The 15,716-nt window shown below is 51.5% G+C and overlaps 1 protein-coding gene across 1 annotated transcript in view; it reads right to left on the bottom strand.

Annotated features, from left to right (window-relative positions):
• LOC124042984 (probable G-protein coupled receptor 156) overlaps positions 1-15,716 on the bottom strand; it is a 57,553-nt gene that overhangs the window by 23,314 nt on the left and 18,523 nt on the right. The window contains exon 2 of the mRNA XM_046361149.1: positions 10,157-10,309. Coding sequence (XP_046217105.1) covers positions 10,157-10,273 — 117 coding nt within the window. The 5' untranslated portion in view covers positions 10,274-10,309. The remainder of the gene's footprint in view (positions 1-10,156; positions 10,310-15,716) is intronic.

Genomic DNA, 15,716 nt, shown 5'->3' with positions numbered 1-15,716 from the left:
GCCTGCCTCTCCGCTGCTTTCTGCTTCTCCTCAACCGCCCCAATAAGCTCAGCCTGCCTCTCCTCTGCTTTCTGCTTCTCCTCAACCGCCCCAATAAGCTCAGCCTGCCTCTCCTCTGCTTTCTGCTTCTCCTCAACCGCCCCAATAAGCTCAGCCTGCCTCTCCGCTGCTTTCTGCTTCTCCTCAACCGCCACAATAAGCTCAGCCTGCCTCTCCTCTGCTTTCTGTTTCTCCTCAACCGCCCCAATAAGCTCAGCCTGCCTCTCCGCTGCTTTCTGCTTCTCCTCAACCGCCCCAATAAGCTCAGCCTGCCTCTCTGCTGCTTTCTGCTTCTCCTCAGCCGCCCCAATACGCTCAGCCTGCCTCTCCTCTGCTTTCTGCTTCTCCTCAGCCGCCCCAATAAGCTCAGCCTGCCTCTCCGCTGCTTTCTGCTTCTCCTCAACCTCCCCAATAAGCTCAGCCTGCCTCTCCTCTGCTTTCTGCTTCTCCTCAGCCGCCCCAATAAGCTCAGCCTGCCTCTCCACTGCTTTCTGCTTCTCCTCAGCCGCCCCAATACGCTCAGCCTGCCTCTCCGCTGCTTTCTGCTTCTCCTCAACCGCCACAATAAGCTCAGCCTGCCTCTCCTCTGCTTTCTGCTTCTCCTCAACCGCCCCAATAAGCTCAGCCTGCCTCTCTGCTGCTTTCTGCTTCTCCTCAACCGCCCCAATAAGCTCAGCCTGCCTCTCTGCTGCTTTCTGCTTCTCCTCAGCCGCCCCAATACGCTCAGCCTGCCTCTCCTCTGCTTTCTGCTTCTCCTCAGCCACCCCAATAAGCTCAGCCTGCCTCTCCGCTGCTTTTTGCTTCTCCTCAACCTCCCCAATAAGCTCAGCCTGCCTCTCCTCTGCTTTCTGCTTCTCCTCAACCTCCCCAATAAGCTCAGACTGCCTCTCCTCTGCTTTCTGCTTCTCCTCAACCTCCCCAATAAGCTCAGCCTGCCTCTCCTCTGCTTTCTGCTTCTCCTCAGCCGCCCCAATAAGCTCAGCCTGCCTCTCCACTGCTTTCTGCTTCTCCTCAGCCGCCCCAATACGCTCAGCCTGCCTCTCCTCTGCTTCTCCTCAGCCGCCCCAATAAGCTCAGCCTGCCTCTCCTCTGCTTTCTGCTTCTCCTCAACCGCCCCAATAAGCTCATCCTGCCTCTCTGCTGCTTTCTGCTTCTCCTCAGCCGCCCCAATAAGCTCAGCCTGCCTCTCCTCTGCTTTCTGCTTCTCCTCAGCCGCCCCAATAAGCTCAGCCTGCCTCTCCTCTGCTTTCTGCTTCTCCTCAACCGCCCCAATAAGCTCAGCCTGCCTCTCCGCTGCTTTCTGCTTCTCCTCAACCGCCCCAATAAGCTCAGCCTGCCTCTCCTCTGCTTTCTGCTTCTCCTCAGCCGCCCCAATAAGCTCAGCCTGCCTCTCCTCTGCTTTCTGCTTCTCCTCAACCGCCCCAATAAGCTCAGCCTGCCTCTCCGCTGCTTTCTGCTTCTCCTCAACCGCCCCAATAAGCTCAGCCTGCCTCTCCGCTGCTTTCTGCTTCTCCTCAGCCGCCCCCAATAAGCTCAGCCTGCCTCTCCGCTGCTTTCTGCTTCTCCTCAACCGCCCCAATAAGCTCAGCCTGCCTCTCCTCTGCTTTCTGCTTCTCCTCAACCGCCCCAATAAGCTCAGCCTGCCTCTCCTCTGCTTTCTGCTTCTCCTCAACCGCCCCAATAAGCTCAGCCTGCCTCTCCGCTGCTTTCTGCTTCTCCTCAACCGCCACAATAAGCTCAGCCTGCCTCTCCTCTGCTTTCTGCTTCTCCTCAACCGCCCCAATAAGCTCAGCCTGCCTCTCCGCTGCTTTCTGCTTCTCCTCAACCGCCCCAATAAGCTCAGCCTGCCTCTCTGCTGCTTTCTGCTTCTCCTCAGCCGCCCCAATACGCTCAGCCTGCCTCTCCTCTGCTTTCTGCTTCTCCTCAGCCGCCCCAATAAGCTCAGCCTGCCTCTCCGCTGCTTTCTGCTTCTCCTCAACCTCCCCAATAAGCTCAGCCTGCCTCTCCTCTGCTTTCTGCTTCTCCTCAGCCGCCCCAATAAGCTCAGCCTGCCTCTCCACTGCTTTCTGCTTCTCCTCAGCCGCCCCAATACGCTCAGCCTGCCTCTCCTCTGCTTCTCCTCAGCCGCCCCAATAAGCTCAGCCTGCCTCTCCTCTGCTTTCTGCTTCTCTTCAACCGCCGCAATAAGCTCAGCCTGCCTCTCCTCTGCTTTCTGCTTCTCCTCAACCGCCCCAATAAGCTCAGCCTGCCTCTCCGCTGCTTTCTGCTTCTCCTCAACCGCCCCAATAAGCTCAGCCTGCCTCTCCTCTGCTTTCTGCTTCTCCTCAACCGCCCCAATAAGCTCATCCTGCCTCTCTGCTGCTTTCTGCTTCTCCTCAACCGCCCCAATAAGCTCAGCCTGCCTCTCTGCTGCTTTCTGCTTCTCTTCAACCGCCCCAATAAGCTCAGCCTGCCTCTCCACTGCTTTCTGCTTCTCCTCAGCCACCCCAATACGCTCAGCCTGCCTCTCCTCTGCTTTCTGCTTCTCCTCAGCCGCCCCAATAAGCTCAGCCTGCCTCTCCGCTGCTTTCTGCTTCTCCTCAGCCGCCCCAATAAGCTCAGCCTGCCTCTCCTCTGCTTTCTGCTTCTCCTCAACCTCCCCAATAAGCTCAGCCTGCCTCTCCACTGCTTTCTGCTTCTATTCAACCGCCCCCAATAAGCTCAGTCTGCCTCTCCTCTGCTTTCTGCTTCTCCTCAACCGCCCCAATAAGCTCAGCCTGCCTCTCCTCTGCTTTCTGCTTCTCCTCAACCGCCCCAATAAGCTCATCCTGCCTCTCTGCTGCTTTCTGCTTCTCCTCAACCGCCCCAATAAGCTCAGCCTGCCTCTCCTCTGCTTTCTGCTTCTCCTCAGCTGCCCCAATAAGCTCAGCCTGCCTCTCCACTGCTTTCTGCTTCTCCTCAGCCGCCCCAATACGCTCAGCCTGCCTCTCCTCGGCTTCTCCTCAGCCGCCCCAATAAGCTCAGCCTGCCTCTCCTCTGCTTTCTGCTTCTCCTCAACCGCCCCAATAAGCTCATCCTGCCTCTCTGCTGCTTTCTGCTTCTCCTCAGCCGCCCCAATAAGCTCAGCCTGCCTCTCCTCTGCTTTCTGCTTCTCCTCAGCCGCCCCAATAAGCTCAGCCTGCCTCTCCTCTGCTTTCTGCTTCTCCTCAGCCGCCCCAATAAGCTCAGCCTGCCTCTCCTCTGCTTTCTGCTTCTCCTCAACCGCCCCAATAAGCTCAGCCTGCCTCTCCGCTGCTTTCTGCTTCTCCTCAACCGCCCCAATAAGCTCAGCCTGCCTCTCCTCTGCTTTCTGCTTCTCCTCAGCCGCCCCAATAAGCTCAGCCTGCCTCTCCTCTGCTTTCTGCATCTCCTCAACCGCCCCAATAAGCTCAGCCTGCCTCTCCGCTGCTTTCTGCTTCTCCTCAACCGCCCCAATAAGCTCAGCCTGCCTCTCCGCTGCTTTCTGCTTCTCCTCAGCCGCCCCAATAAGCTCAGCCTGCCTCTCCGCTGCTTTCTGCTTCTCCTCAACCGCCCCAATAAGCTCAGCCTGCCTCTCCTCTGCTTTCTGCTTCTCCTCAACCGCCCCAATAAGCTCAGCCTGCCTCTCCTCTGCTTTCTGCTTCTCCTCAACCGCCCCAATAAGCTCAGCCTGCCTCTCCGCTGCTTTCTGCTTCTCCTCAACCGCCACAATAAGCTCAGCCTGCCTCTCCTCTGCTTTCTGTTTCTCCTCAACCGCCCCAATAAGCTCAGCCTGCCTCTCCGCTGCTTTCTGCTTCTCCTCAACCGCCCCAATAAGCTCAGCCTGCCTCTCTGCTGCTTTCTGCTTCTCCTCAGCCGCCCCAATACGCTCAGCCTGCCTCTCCTCTGCTTTCTGCTTCTCCTCAGCCGCCCCAATAAGCTCAGCCTGCCTCTCCGCTGCTTTCTGCTTCTCCTCAACCTCCCCAATAAGCTCAGCCTGCCTCTCCTCTGCTTTCTGCTTCTCCTCAGCCGCCCCAATAAGCTCAGCCTGCCTCTCCTCTGCTTTCTGCTTCTCTTCAACCGCCGCAATAAGCTCAGCCTGCCTCTCCTCTGCTTTCTGCTTCTCCTCAACCGCCCCAATAAGCTCAGCCTGCCTCTCCGCTGCTTTCTGCTTCTCCTCAACCGCCCCAATAAGCTCAGCCTGCCTCTCCTCTGCTTTCTGCTTCTCCTCAACCGCCCCAATAAGCTCATCCTGCCTCTCTGCTGCTTTCTGCTTCTCCTCAACCGCCCCAATAAGCTCAGCCTGCCTCTCTGCTGCTTTCTGCTTCTCTTCAACCGCCCCAATAAGCTCAGCCTGCCTCTCCACTGCTTTCTGCTTCTCCTCAGCCACCCCAATACGCTCAGCCTGCCTCTCCTCTGCTTTCTGCTTCTCCTCAGCCGCCCCAATAAGCTCAGCCTGCCTCTCCGCTGCTTTCTGCTTCTCCTCAGCCGCCCCAATAAGCTCAGCCTGCCTCTCCTCTGCTTTCTGCTTCTCCTCAACCTCCCCAATAAGCTCAGCCTGCCTCTCCACTGCTTTCTGCTTCTATTCAACCGCCCCAATAAGCTCAGTCTGCCTCTCCTCTGCTTTCTGCTTCTCCTCAACCGTCCCAATAAGCTCAGCCTGCCTCTCCGCTGCTTTCTGCTTCTCCTCAGCCGCCCCAATAAGCTCAGCCTGCCTCTCCACTGCTTTCTGCTTCTCCTCAACCGCCCCAATAAGCTCAGCCTGCCTCTCCTCTGCTTTCTGCTTCTCCTCAACCGCCCCAATAAGCTCATCCTGCCTCTCTGCTGCTTTCTGCTTCTCCTCAACCGCCCCAATAAGCTCAGCCTGCCTCTCTGCTGCTTTCTGCTTCTCTTCAACCGCCCCAATAAGCTCAGCCTGCCTCTCCACTGCTTTCTGCTTCTCCTCATCCACCCCAATACGCTCAGCCTGCCTCTCCTCTGCTTTCTGCTTCTCCTCAGCCGCCCCAATAAGCTCAGCCTGCCTCTCCGCTGCTTTCTGCTTCTCCTCAGCCGCCCCAATAAGCTCAGCCTGCCTCTCCTCTGCTTTCTGCTTCTCCTCAACCTCCCCAATAAGCTCAGCCTGCCTCTCCACTGCTTTCTGCTTCTCTTCAACTGCCCCAATAAGCTCAGCCTGCCTCTCCTCTGCTTTCTGCTTCTCCTCAACCGCCCCAATAAGCTCAGCCTGCCTCTCCGCTGCTTTCTGCTTCTCCTCAGCCGCCCCAATAAGCTCAGCCTGCCTCTCCACTGCTTTCTGCTTCTCCTCAACCGCCCCAATAAGCTCAGCCTGCCTCTCCTCTGCTTTCTGCTTCTCCTCAACCGCCCCAATAAGCTCAGCCTGCCTCTCCTCTGCTTTCTGCTTCTCCTCAACCACCCCAATAAGCTCAGCCTGCCTCTCCACTGCTTTCTGCTTCTCCTCAGCCGCCCCAATAAGCTCAGCCTGCCTCTCCACTGCTTTCTGCTTCTCCTCAACCTCCCCAATAAGCTCAGCCTACCTCTCCACTGCTTCTCCTCAGCCGCCCCAATAAGCTCAGCCTGCCTCTCCTCTGCTTTCTGCTTCTCTTCAACCGCCGCAATAAGCTCAGCCTGCCTCTCCTCTGCTTTCTGCTTCTCCTCAACCGCCCCAATAAGCTCAGCCTGCCTCTCCGCTGCTTTCTGCTTCTCCTCAACCGCCCCAATAAGCTCAGCCTGCCTCTCCTCTGCTTTCTGCTTCTCCTCAACCGCCCCAATAAGCTCATCCTGCCTCTCTGCTGCTTTCTGCTTCTCCTCAACCGCCCCAATAAGCTCAGCCTGCCTCTCTGCTGCTTTCTGCTTCTCTTCAACCGCCCCAATAAGCTCAGCCTGCCTCTCCACTGCTTTCTGCTTCTCCTCAGCCACCCCAATACGCTCAGCCTGCCTCTCCTCTGCTTTCTGCTTCTCCTCAGCCGCCCCAATAAGCTCAGCCTGCCTCTCCGCTGCTTTCTGCTTCTCCTCAGCCGCCCCAATAAGCTCAGCCTGCCTCTCCTCTGCTTTCTGCTTCTCCTCAACCTCCCCAATAAGCTCAGCCTGCCTCTCCACTGCTTTCTGCTTCTATTCAACCGCCCCAATAAGCTCAGTCTGCCTCTCCTCTGCTTTCTGCTTCTCCTCAACCTCCCCAATAAGCTCAGCCTGCCTCTCCACTGCTTTCTGCTTCTCTTCAACTGCCCCAATAAGCTCAGCCTGCCTCTCCTCTGCTTTCTGCTTCTCCTCAACCGCCCCAATAAGCTCAGCCTGCCTCTCCGCTGCTTTCTGCTTCTCCTCAGCCGCCCCAATAAGCTCAGCCTGCCTCTCCACTGCTTTCTGCTTCTCCTCAACCGCCCCAATAAGCTCAGCCTGCCTCTCCTCTGCTTTCTGCTTCTCCTCAACCGCCCCAATAAGCTCAGCCTGCCTCTCCTCTGCTTTCTGCTTCCCCTCAACCACCCCAATAAGCTCAGCCTGCCTCTCCACTGCTTTCTGCTTCTCCTCAGCCGCCCCAATAAGCTCAGCCTGCCTCTCCACTGCTTTCTGCTTCTCCTCAACCTCCCCAATAAGCTCAGCCTACCTCTCCACTGCTTCTCCTCAGCCGCCCCAATAAGCTCAGCCTGCCTCTCCTCTGCTTTCTGCTTCTCTTCAACCGCCGCAATAAGCTCAGCCTGCCTCTCCTCTGCTTTCTGCTTCTCCTCAACCGCCCCAATAAGCTCAGCCTGCCTCTCCGCTGCTTTCTGCTTCTCCTCAACCGCCCCAATAAGCTCAGCCTGCCTCTCCTCTGCTTTCTGCTTCTCCTCAACCGCCCCAATAAGCTCATCCTGCCTCTCTGCTGCTTTCTGCTTCTCCTCAACCGCCCCAATAAGCTCAGCCTGCCTCTCTGCTGCTTTCTGCTTCTCTTCAACCGCCCCAATAAGCTCAGCCTGCCTCTCCACTGCTTTCTGCTTCTCCTCAGCCACCCCAATACGCTCAGCCTGCCTCTCCTCTGCTTTCTGCTTCTCCTCAGCCGCCCCAATAAGCTCAGCCTGCCTCTCCGCTGCTTTCTGCTTCTCCTCAGCCGCCCCAATAAGCTCAGCCTGCCTCTCCTCTGCTTTCTGCTTCTCCTCAACCTCCCCAATAAGCTCAGCCTGCCTCTCCACTGCTTTCTGCTTCTATTCAACCGCCCCAATAAGCTCAGTCTGCCTCTCCTCTGCTTTCTGCTTCTCCTCAACCGCCCCAATAAGCTCAGCCTGCCTCTCCACTGCTTTCTGCTTCTCCTCATCCACCCCAATACGCTCAGCCTGCCTCTCCTCTGCTTTCTGCTTCTCCTCAGCCGCCCCAATAAGCTCAGCCTGCCTCTCCGCTGCTTTCTGCTTCTCCTCAGCCGCCCCAATAAGCTCAGCCTGCCTCTCCTCTGCTTTCTGCTTCTCCTCAACCTCCCCAATAAGCTCAGCCTGCCTCTCCACTGCTTTCTGCTTCTCTTCAACTGCCCCAATAAGCTCAGCCTGCCTCTCCTCTGCTTTCTGCTTCTCCTCAACCGCCCCAATAAGCTCAGCCTGCCTCTCCGCTGCTTTCTGCTTCTCCTCAGCCGCCCCAATAAGCTCAGCCTGCCTCTCCACTGCTTTCTGCTTCTCCTCAACCGCCCCAATAAGCTCAGCCTGCCTCTCCTCTGCTTTCTGCTTCTCCTCAACCGCCCCAATAAGCTCAGCCTGCCTCTCCTCTGCTTTCTGCTTCTCCTCAACCACCCCAATAAGCTCAGCCTGCCTCTCCACTGCTTTCTGCTTCTCCTCAGCCGCCCCAATAAGCTCAGCCTGCCTCTCCACTGCTTTCTGCTTCTCCTCAACCTCCCCAATAAGCTCAGCCTACCTCTCCACTGCTTTCTGCTTCTCCTCAGCCGCCCCAATAAGCTCAGCCTGCCTCTCCACTGCTTTCTGCTTCTCCTCATCCGCCCCAATAAGCTCTGCCTGCCTCTCCACTGCTTTCTGCTTCTCCTCAACCACCCCAATAAGCTCAGCCTGCCTCTCCACTGCTTTCTGCTTCTCCTCAGCCGCCCCAATAAGCTCAGCCTGCCTCTCCACTGCTTTCTGCTTCTCCTCAACCACCCCAATTAGCTCAGCCTGCCTCTCCACTGCTTTCTGCTTCTCCTCAGCCGCCCCAATAAGCTCAGCCTGCCTCTCCACTGCTTTCTGCTTCTCCTCAACCTCCCCAATAAGCTCAGCCTGCCTCTCCACTGCTTTCTGCTTCTCCTCAGCCGCCCCAATAAGCTCAGCCTGCCTCTCCACTGCTTTCTGCTTCTCCTCAGCCGCCCCAATAAGCTCAGCCTGCCTCTCCACTGCTTTCTGCTTCTCCTCAACCGCCCCAATAAGCTCAGCCTGCCTGTCCTCTGCTTTCTGCTTCTCCTCAGCCGCCCCAATAAGCTCAGCCTGCCTCTCCACTGCTTTCTGCTTCTCCTCAACCGCCCCAATAAGCTCAGCCTGCCTCTCCACTGCTTTCTGCTTCTCCTCAACCGCCCCAATAAGCTCAGCCTGGCTACTCTCAATAGAACGCATTCATTCTGTAACGATCTACAAGCTTTCCTTTATCTCTGCCTCTGCATTTATTTTGTTGGACTGTGTTGTTCCTTTAATCTCCTTAACTTTCTGCAGTCGACCCTGAATTATTTGATTCACATCAACGTCCATCTTTTCCAGCTGAGCTTTTCATGTCCCTGCTTTTGTCCACTAGAGAGACGATGTTGTGGGCATTGTGGTTAAGTCTCTGTGCAGAACTGACACACATATGTCTGGTCAGTCTTACAAAACTGCTCCAGAGGTCTATCATGCCTCTTACACAATCGCTCTTCAAGATTCCCCACAGGGTTGATCAGCTTGTGTTTCTTTACAGCTGGGACATTCTTATGAGTCTCCAGGAGAGTCTCACAGTGTGAAGCCTGACAATTTAGACAAGGCTTCATGGCCTTGACATTCCCTCCAATGCAGAAGTCGCAGTTCAGTTCTCCAGCTCCAGGTTTGGCTGCCGCTTGCTCCAAGTGGTTGGTGTCATTCCCTTGACCTCGTGCCCAGAAGCGATCAACCAGTTCAGAAATTAAAGTATTGACCTTTGGCTCAGGTCTTTTGGGGAATGTGTGCTTACACAGTGGACACTGGCACATGACATTGGTTCTCCAGTATTCATTGATACAAGCCACGCAGAAGTTGTGATCGCATGGGGTTGTGACTGGATTCTTGAAAACATTCCGACAGACAGAATGGAACTGATCTTCAGACAGTACAGTGCTAAATGATGCCATGCCTGCGAATAAACAGAAAGTGAAATCAATTTTCCTGAGCGATCTGTGTTATTTTGCCATTTACAAAATAAGTACACTTACTGTATGTATTTCCTTCTCACTTATTTAATTGATTAAATAAACAATAAAGCTGGAATTTAAATAAACACAGAGCAAACAAGAGAAGCTACGATACATAAGAAAATGAGAAGATTTGTTCTTTCTCTTCCCAATGGGCACACACTGGTTAGGTTGAACCAACGTGGAAGAGACGTTGAATTGAAGTCAGTGCCCAGTGGGTTCTTACCTGAGATGATGGGTGTTGTTGGCGGATCTTTTTTTCCTCTTGAATCCTGAGGACTCCACGTGCAGGAGACTTAGTGCAAGTGCTCAAAGAAATGTATAAGGAGAAAGTGTGTTCGGGTTCTCAACATTCATCTCTGCTGTTCAGTTTCATTTCAGCACCAGGCTCCTCCTGACACATTGAAATACATTGAGCTTCCTTTTCCATCTCTTAAAGGAGCAGATAACTTTCTATATGGGTGAACTCTCTACATACATACTTTTTCACTGTTGTAATACAATTATTCCAGAAAAATATCACAATGTTCACATGATATGTTATTAGTTTAGCTCATTAAATTGAAAAGAGATCATTTAGAAGGGTGTAACACCAACCTTACACCTGACCCTCCCACTGGGCACGGATGTCAATTCAACGTCTATTCCACGTTGGCACAATGTCATTTTATTGAAACAACGTGGAAACAACGTTGATCCAACCACTGTGTGCCCAGTGGGCGGACACTTTGGGCAATGGGCACAGAGGTCAATACAAAAGCAAGTGTTTGTGTGTGTGCATGTGCGTGTGTTTACCGTGCTGAGGGTACATAGTCTCTGCAGTATCTCCAGGCCCTTTTGTGTATTGACTTCAGGGTGGATGAGGCAGAGTCTGGAGTCACAGTAAGAGCTGCAGTTCTGCTCTAATTCCATGGCTGGACCCAGTCTGTCAGCCCTCACACACACATCCTGAAGAACAACACACAGCTGTCATTAACTGTTTCAACACACTACATACAGACACAGGTAAACTGAGAGGAGAGACACAAACACATATTTAATACCGTTCTCACATGTGTTTAGTAACACACAAACTCCTATTCTCTCTTCCCTGTCTCCCACCAGGGTAGAAATATTGAGTTTCACAAAACACAAGAGTGCAGAAGTAATGCTAGATAAAAAAACTATACCCAAGTCTCCTACTACTATTTATTTTGATTAAGATTTATTTTATTTTGTTTATTTATATGTTTAATCCCAGCCCCCGTCCCTGCAGGAGGCCTTTTGCCTTTTGGTAGGCCGTCATAGTAAATAAGAATTTGTCTTAACTGACTTGCCTAGTTAAATAAAGGTTAAATAAATACATAAATAAATTTACTCAGCACACTGCTCAATGCTCACCACAGGGTGGAGGCCATTACAAAGGTCCCAATCTAACAGGACAGGAATGGAGCCATTACAAAGGTCCCAATCTAACAGGATAGGAATGGAGCCATTACAAAGGTCCCAATCTAACAGGACAGGAATGGAGCCATTACAAAGGTCCCAATCTAACAGGACAGGAATGGAGCCATTACAAAGGTCCCAATCTAACAGGACACGAATGGAGCCATTACAAAGGTGCCAATCTAACAGGACAGGAATGGAGCCATTACCAAGGTTCCAATCTAACAGGACAGGAATGGAGCCATTACAAAGGTTCCAATCTAACAGGACAGGAATGGAGCCATGACAAAGGTTCCAATCTAACAGGACAGGAATGGAGCCATGACAAAGGTTCCAATCTAACAGGACAGGAATGGAGCCATTACAAAGGTCCCAATCTAACAGGACAGGAATGGAGCCATTACAAAAGGTCCCAATCTAACAGGACAGGAATGGAGCCATGACAAAGGTCCCAATCTAACAGGACAGGAATGGAGCCATTACAAAGGTCCCAATCTAACAGGACAGGAATGGAGCCATTATAAAGGTCCCAATCTAACAGGACAGGAATGGAGCCATTACAAAGGTCCCAATCTAACAGGACAGGAATGGAGCCATGACAAAGGTTCCAATCTAACAGGACAGGAATGGAGCCATGACAAAGGTCCCAATCTAACAGGACAGGAATGGAGCCATTACAAAGGTCCCAATCTAACAGGACAGGAATGGAGCCATTACAAAGGTCCCAATCTAACAGGACAGGAATGGAGCCATTATAAAGGTCCCAATCTAACAGGACAGGAATGGAGCCATTACAAAGGTCCCAATCTAACAGGACAGGAATGGAGCCATTATAAAGGTCCCAATCTAACAGGACAGGAATGGAGCCATTACAAAGGTCCCAATCTAACAGGACAGGCATGGAGCCATTATAAAGGTCCCAATCTAACAGGACAGGAATGGAGCCATTACAAAGGTCCCAATCTAACAGGACAGGAATGGAGCCATTATAAAGGTCCCAATCTAACAGGACAGGAATGGAGCCATTACAAAGGTCCCAATCTAACAGGACAGGAATGGAGCCATTATAAAGGTCCCAATCTAACAGGACAGGAATGGAGCCATTACAAAGGTCCCAATCTAACAGGACAGGAATGGAGCCATTACAAAGGTCCCAATCTAACAGGACAGGAATGGAGCCATTATAAAGGTCCCAATCTAACAGGACAGGAATGGAGCCATGACAAAGGTCCCAATCTAACAGGACAGGAATGGAGCCATTACAAAGGTCCCAATCTAACAGGACAGGAATGGAGCCATTATAAAGGTCCCAATCTAACAGGACAGGAATGGAGCCATTACAAAGGTCCCAATCTAACAGGACAGGAATGGAGCCATTATAAAGGTCCCAATCTAACAGGACAGGAAGGGAGCCATTACAAAGGTCCCAATCTAACAGGACAGGAATGGAGCCATTATAAAGGTCCCAATCTAACAGGACAGGAATGGAGCCATTACAAAGGTCCCAATCTAACAGGACAGGAATGGAGCCATTACAAAGGTCCCAATCTAACAGGACAGGAATGGAGCCATTACAAAGGTCCCAATCTAACAGGACAGGAATGGAGCCATGACAAAGGTTCCAATCTAACAGGACAGGAATGGAGCCATGACAAAGGTCCCAATCTAACAGGACAGGAATGGAGCCATTACAAAGGTCCCAATCTAACAGGACAGGAATGGAGCCATTACAAAGGTCCCAATCTAACAGGACAGGAATGGAGCCATTATAAAGGTCCCAATCTAACAGGACAGGAATGGAGCCATTACAAAGGTCCCAATCTAACAGGACAGGAATGGAGCCATTATAAAGGTCCCAATCTAACAGGACAGGAATGGAGCCATTACAAAGGTCCCAATCTAACAGGACAGGAATGGAGCCATTATAAAGGTCCCAATCTAACAGGACAGGAATGGAGCCATTACAAAGGTCCCAATCTAACAGGACAGGAATGGAGCCATTATAAAGGTCCCAATCTAACAGGACAGGAATGGAGCCATTACAAAGGTCCCAATCTAACAGGACAGGAATGGAGCCATTATAAAGGTCCCAATCTAACAGGACAGGAATGGAGCCATTACAAAGGTCCCAATCTAACAGGACAGGAATGGAGCCATTACAAAGGTCCCAATCTAACAGGACAGGAATGGAGCCATTATAAAGGTCCCAATCTAACAGGACAGGAATGGAGCCATGACAAAGGTCCCAATCTAACAGGACAGGAATGGAGCCATTACAAAGGTCCCAATCTAACAGGACAGGAATGGAGCCATTATAAAGGTCCCAATCTAACAGGACAGGAATGGAGCCATTACAAAGGTCCCAATCTAACAGGACAGGAATGGAGCCATTATAAAGGTCCCAATCTAACAGGACAGGAAGGGAGCCATTACAAAGGTCCCAATCTAACAGGACAGGAATGGAGCCATTATAAAGGTCCCAATCTAACAGGACAGGAATGGAGCCATTACAAAGGTCCCAATCTAACAGGACAGGAATGGAGCCATTACAAAGGTCCCAATCTAACAGGACAGGAATGGAGCCATGACAAAGGTCCCAATCTAACAGGACAGGGATGGTGTTAGCAGCGGCCAGTCACACTGCTCATAGGAAGTGTAGTGTAGTCTAAGGGGAAACACACTGACAGTGAACTTTGAAACACTAGATTCAAATAGGAATGTGTGGTAGGTAGGCAGAATAGAGTGTGCGGAAGGCAGCCTAGCGGTTAAGGGCATTGGGCCAGTAACTGAAAGGTCGCTGGTTGAATCCCTAAGCTGACTAGATTAAAAATCTGCCTCTGCCCCTTGAGCAAGGCACTTAACCCTAATTGCTCCTGTAAGTCGCTCTGGATAAGAGTGTCTGCTAAATGACTCAGATGTAAATGTTAAATTAATGTGACAGTAAAAATTACACAGCTTTGTGAATAAGGGTAGATTGGACAGACAATTACCACAGAAACTTCAGGAAAGCTCCTGGGAAAGGCAATGCTTAGAAGGCCACAGCGAGGTCTGACCAAACCCCACTAAGAGCACAGGATTTGGCCAATTGGAGAGGAAGATTGCATGCTTCTGCTTGTCCTCGGTCTCCACAAAACAACACAGAGCTGAATGACATAATATATGACCACAGTTAGATGTATGTATGTGAGAGTGTATTTATTGTGCACTAGTTTCACTGTAATATCATCCTTTTCTATGTGACTTACCGAAACACCACAGATGTTATTGAGCTTGACAGGTAACTTGCAATGCAGACAGTGGTCCCGCATATAAGTGAGTGGTCTGGTCCTTGACAAATAAACAACAGATACATCCATAAACCAGAACAAGCAGCAGCTAGAAGAACCATAGGACCATGTTTTATGAGGTTACACCGACATGTCGCTGATATAATTATGTACAATGGAACATGACGTCCTACAATGTGTCTTCTACAGTACCCCTTTAACAACCTCACTGGCTCATGGGCCACGTGTCGTTTGTGTACATCTATCTTTATGTTTATAGTTGTGTGTATGTGCATATATGCAGGAGAGTGTGTGTGTGTGTATCTGTCTGTAACTGGGTCTAGATTCATGTCTTTATGTGTGTCCTAACTGACAATTGTGTGTGTGTGTGCTTTATGTGTCACTGTCTGTGTGCTGACTAAGACATCCCCAGGGCTGTGACTGTCTCTCAGTATCGATAGAGTCGCAGGCTGATGACAGGGTAGGCTACTCTCACTATGCTGTGTGACTTACATTGTTTTACTCACAGGTCTAGTGCAGTAAAAAAATGAGATTTTCCTGTGTTTTATATACACTCAGTGGCCTGTTGTTTTAGGTACACCCATCTAGTACCGGGTCAGATCCCCTTGTAGACTTGAAGGGATGCACCTGGTCAGCAACAATGTTTAGAGATGCTGTATCGTTCAAATGTTGCTCAATTGGTATCAAGGGACCTAACGTGTGACAGGAAAGCATTCCCCACACCATTACACCACCGCCACCAGCCTGTACTGTTGACACCAGGCAGGATGGGATCATTGACTCATGCTGCTTATGCCAAATTCTGCCTGCTATCAGCATGACGCAAGAGGAAAAGTGATTTGTCAGACCAGGCAATGTTTTTCCACTCCTCAGTTGTCCAGTGTTGGTGATCGTGTGCCCACTGGAGCCACTTCTTCTTGTTTTTAGCTGATTGGAGTGGAACCCGATGTGGTCGTCTGCTGCAATAGCCCATTTGTGGCAAGGACTGACGAATTGTGCTTTCCGAGATGCCTTTCTGCACACCGCTGTTGTACTGTGCTGTTATATGCCTGTTTGTGGCCGCCTGTTAGCTTGCACCATTCTTGCCCTTCTCATCAACGAGTTATTTTCACCCACAGGACTGCCGCTGACTGGATGTTTTTTGTTTTTGGCACCAATTTTGGTAAATCCTAGAGACTGTGGTGCGTGAAAAGCCCAGGAGGCTGGCTGTTTCTGAGATAATGGAACCGGCGCGCCTGGCACCGATGATCATACCATGCGCAAAGCCGAGTAGGTCACTCGTTTTGCCTATTCTAATGTTCAGTCGAAGAGTAATAATGACTTTTTATACAGCAAGCTGTAAGGATCGACACTGGAGACAAGAAGTAAGTACAGGGAGTGAACATTTACTGGGAAAACGGACATCAAACCAAAACAAGAACAGCGTCTGGACGGGGAATATAACGACAATACGAAAATAATGCTGACACGGGGGAACCAACTGAGGAACAGACAGATAAAGGGTAATTTACAAAGTAATCGAGTCCCGGTGAGAGCAATATTAAGCAGCTGTGCGTAATGACGATGACAGGTGTGCGTAATGAAGGGCAGCCTGGCACCCTCGAGCGCCAGAGAGGGGGAGGGGGAGCGGGAGCAGGTGTGGT

This window comes from Oncorhynchus gorbuscha, linkage group LG09 (assembly GCF_021184085.1).
Source record: "Oncorhynchus gorbuscha isolate QuinsamMale2020 ecotype Even-year linkage group LG09, OgorEven_v1.0, whole genome shotgun sequence".
In the NCBI taxonomy this organism is placed as follows: domain Eukaryota; kingdom Metazoa; phylum Chordata; class Actinopteri; order Salmoniformes; family Salmonidae; genus Oncorhynchus; species Oncorhynchus gorbuscha.
Note: the sequence above shows the minus strand (reverse complement) of the source record. Positions and strands in the feature narration are given on the sequence as shown.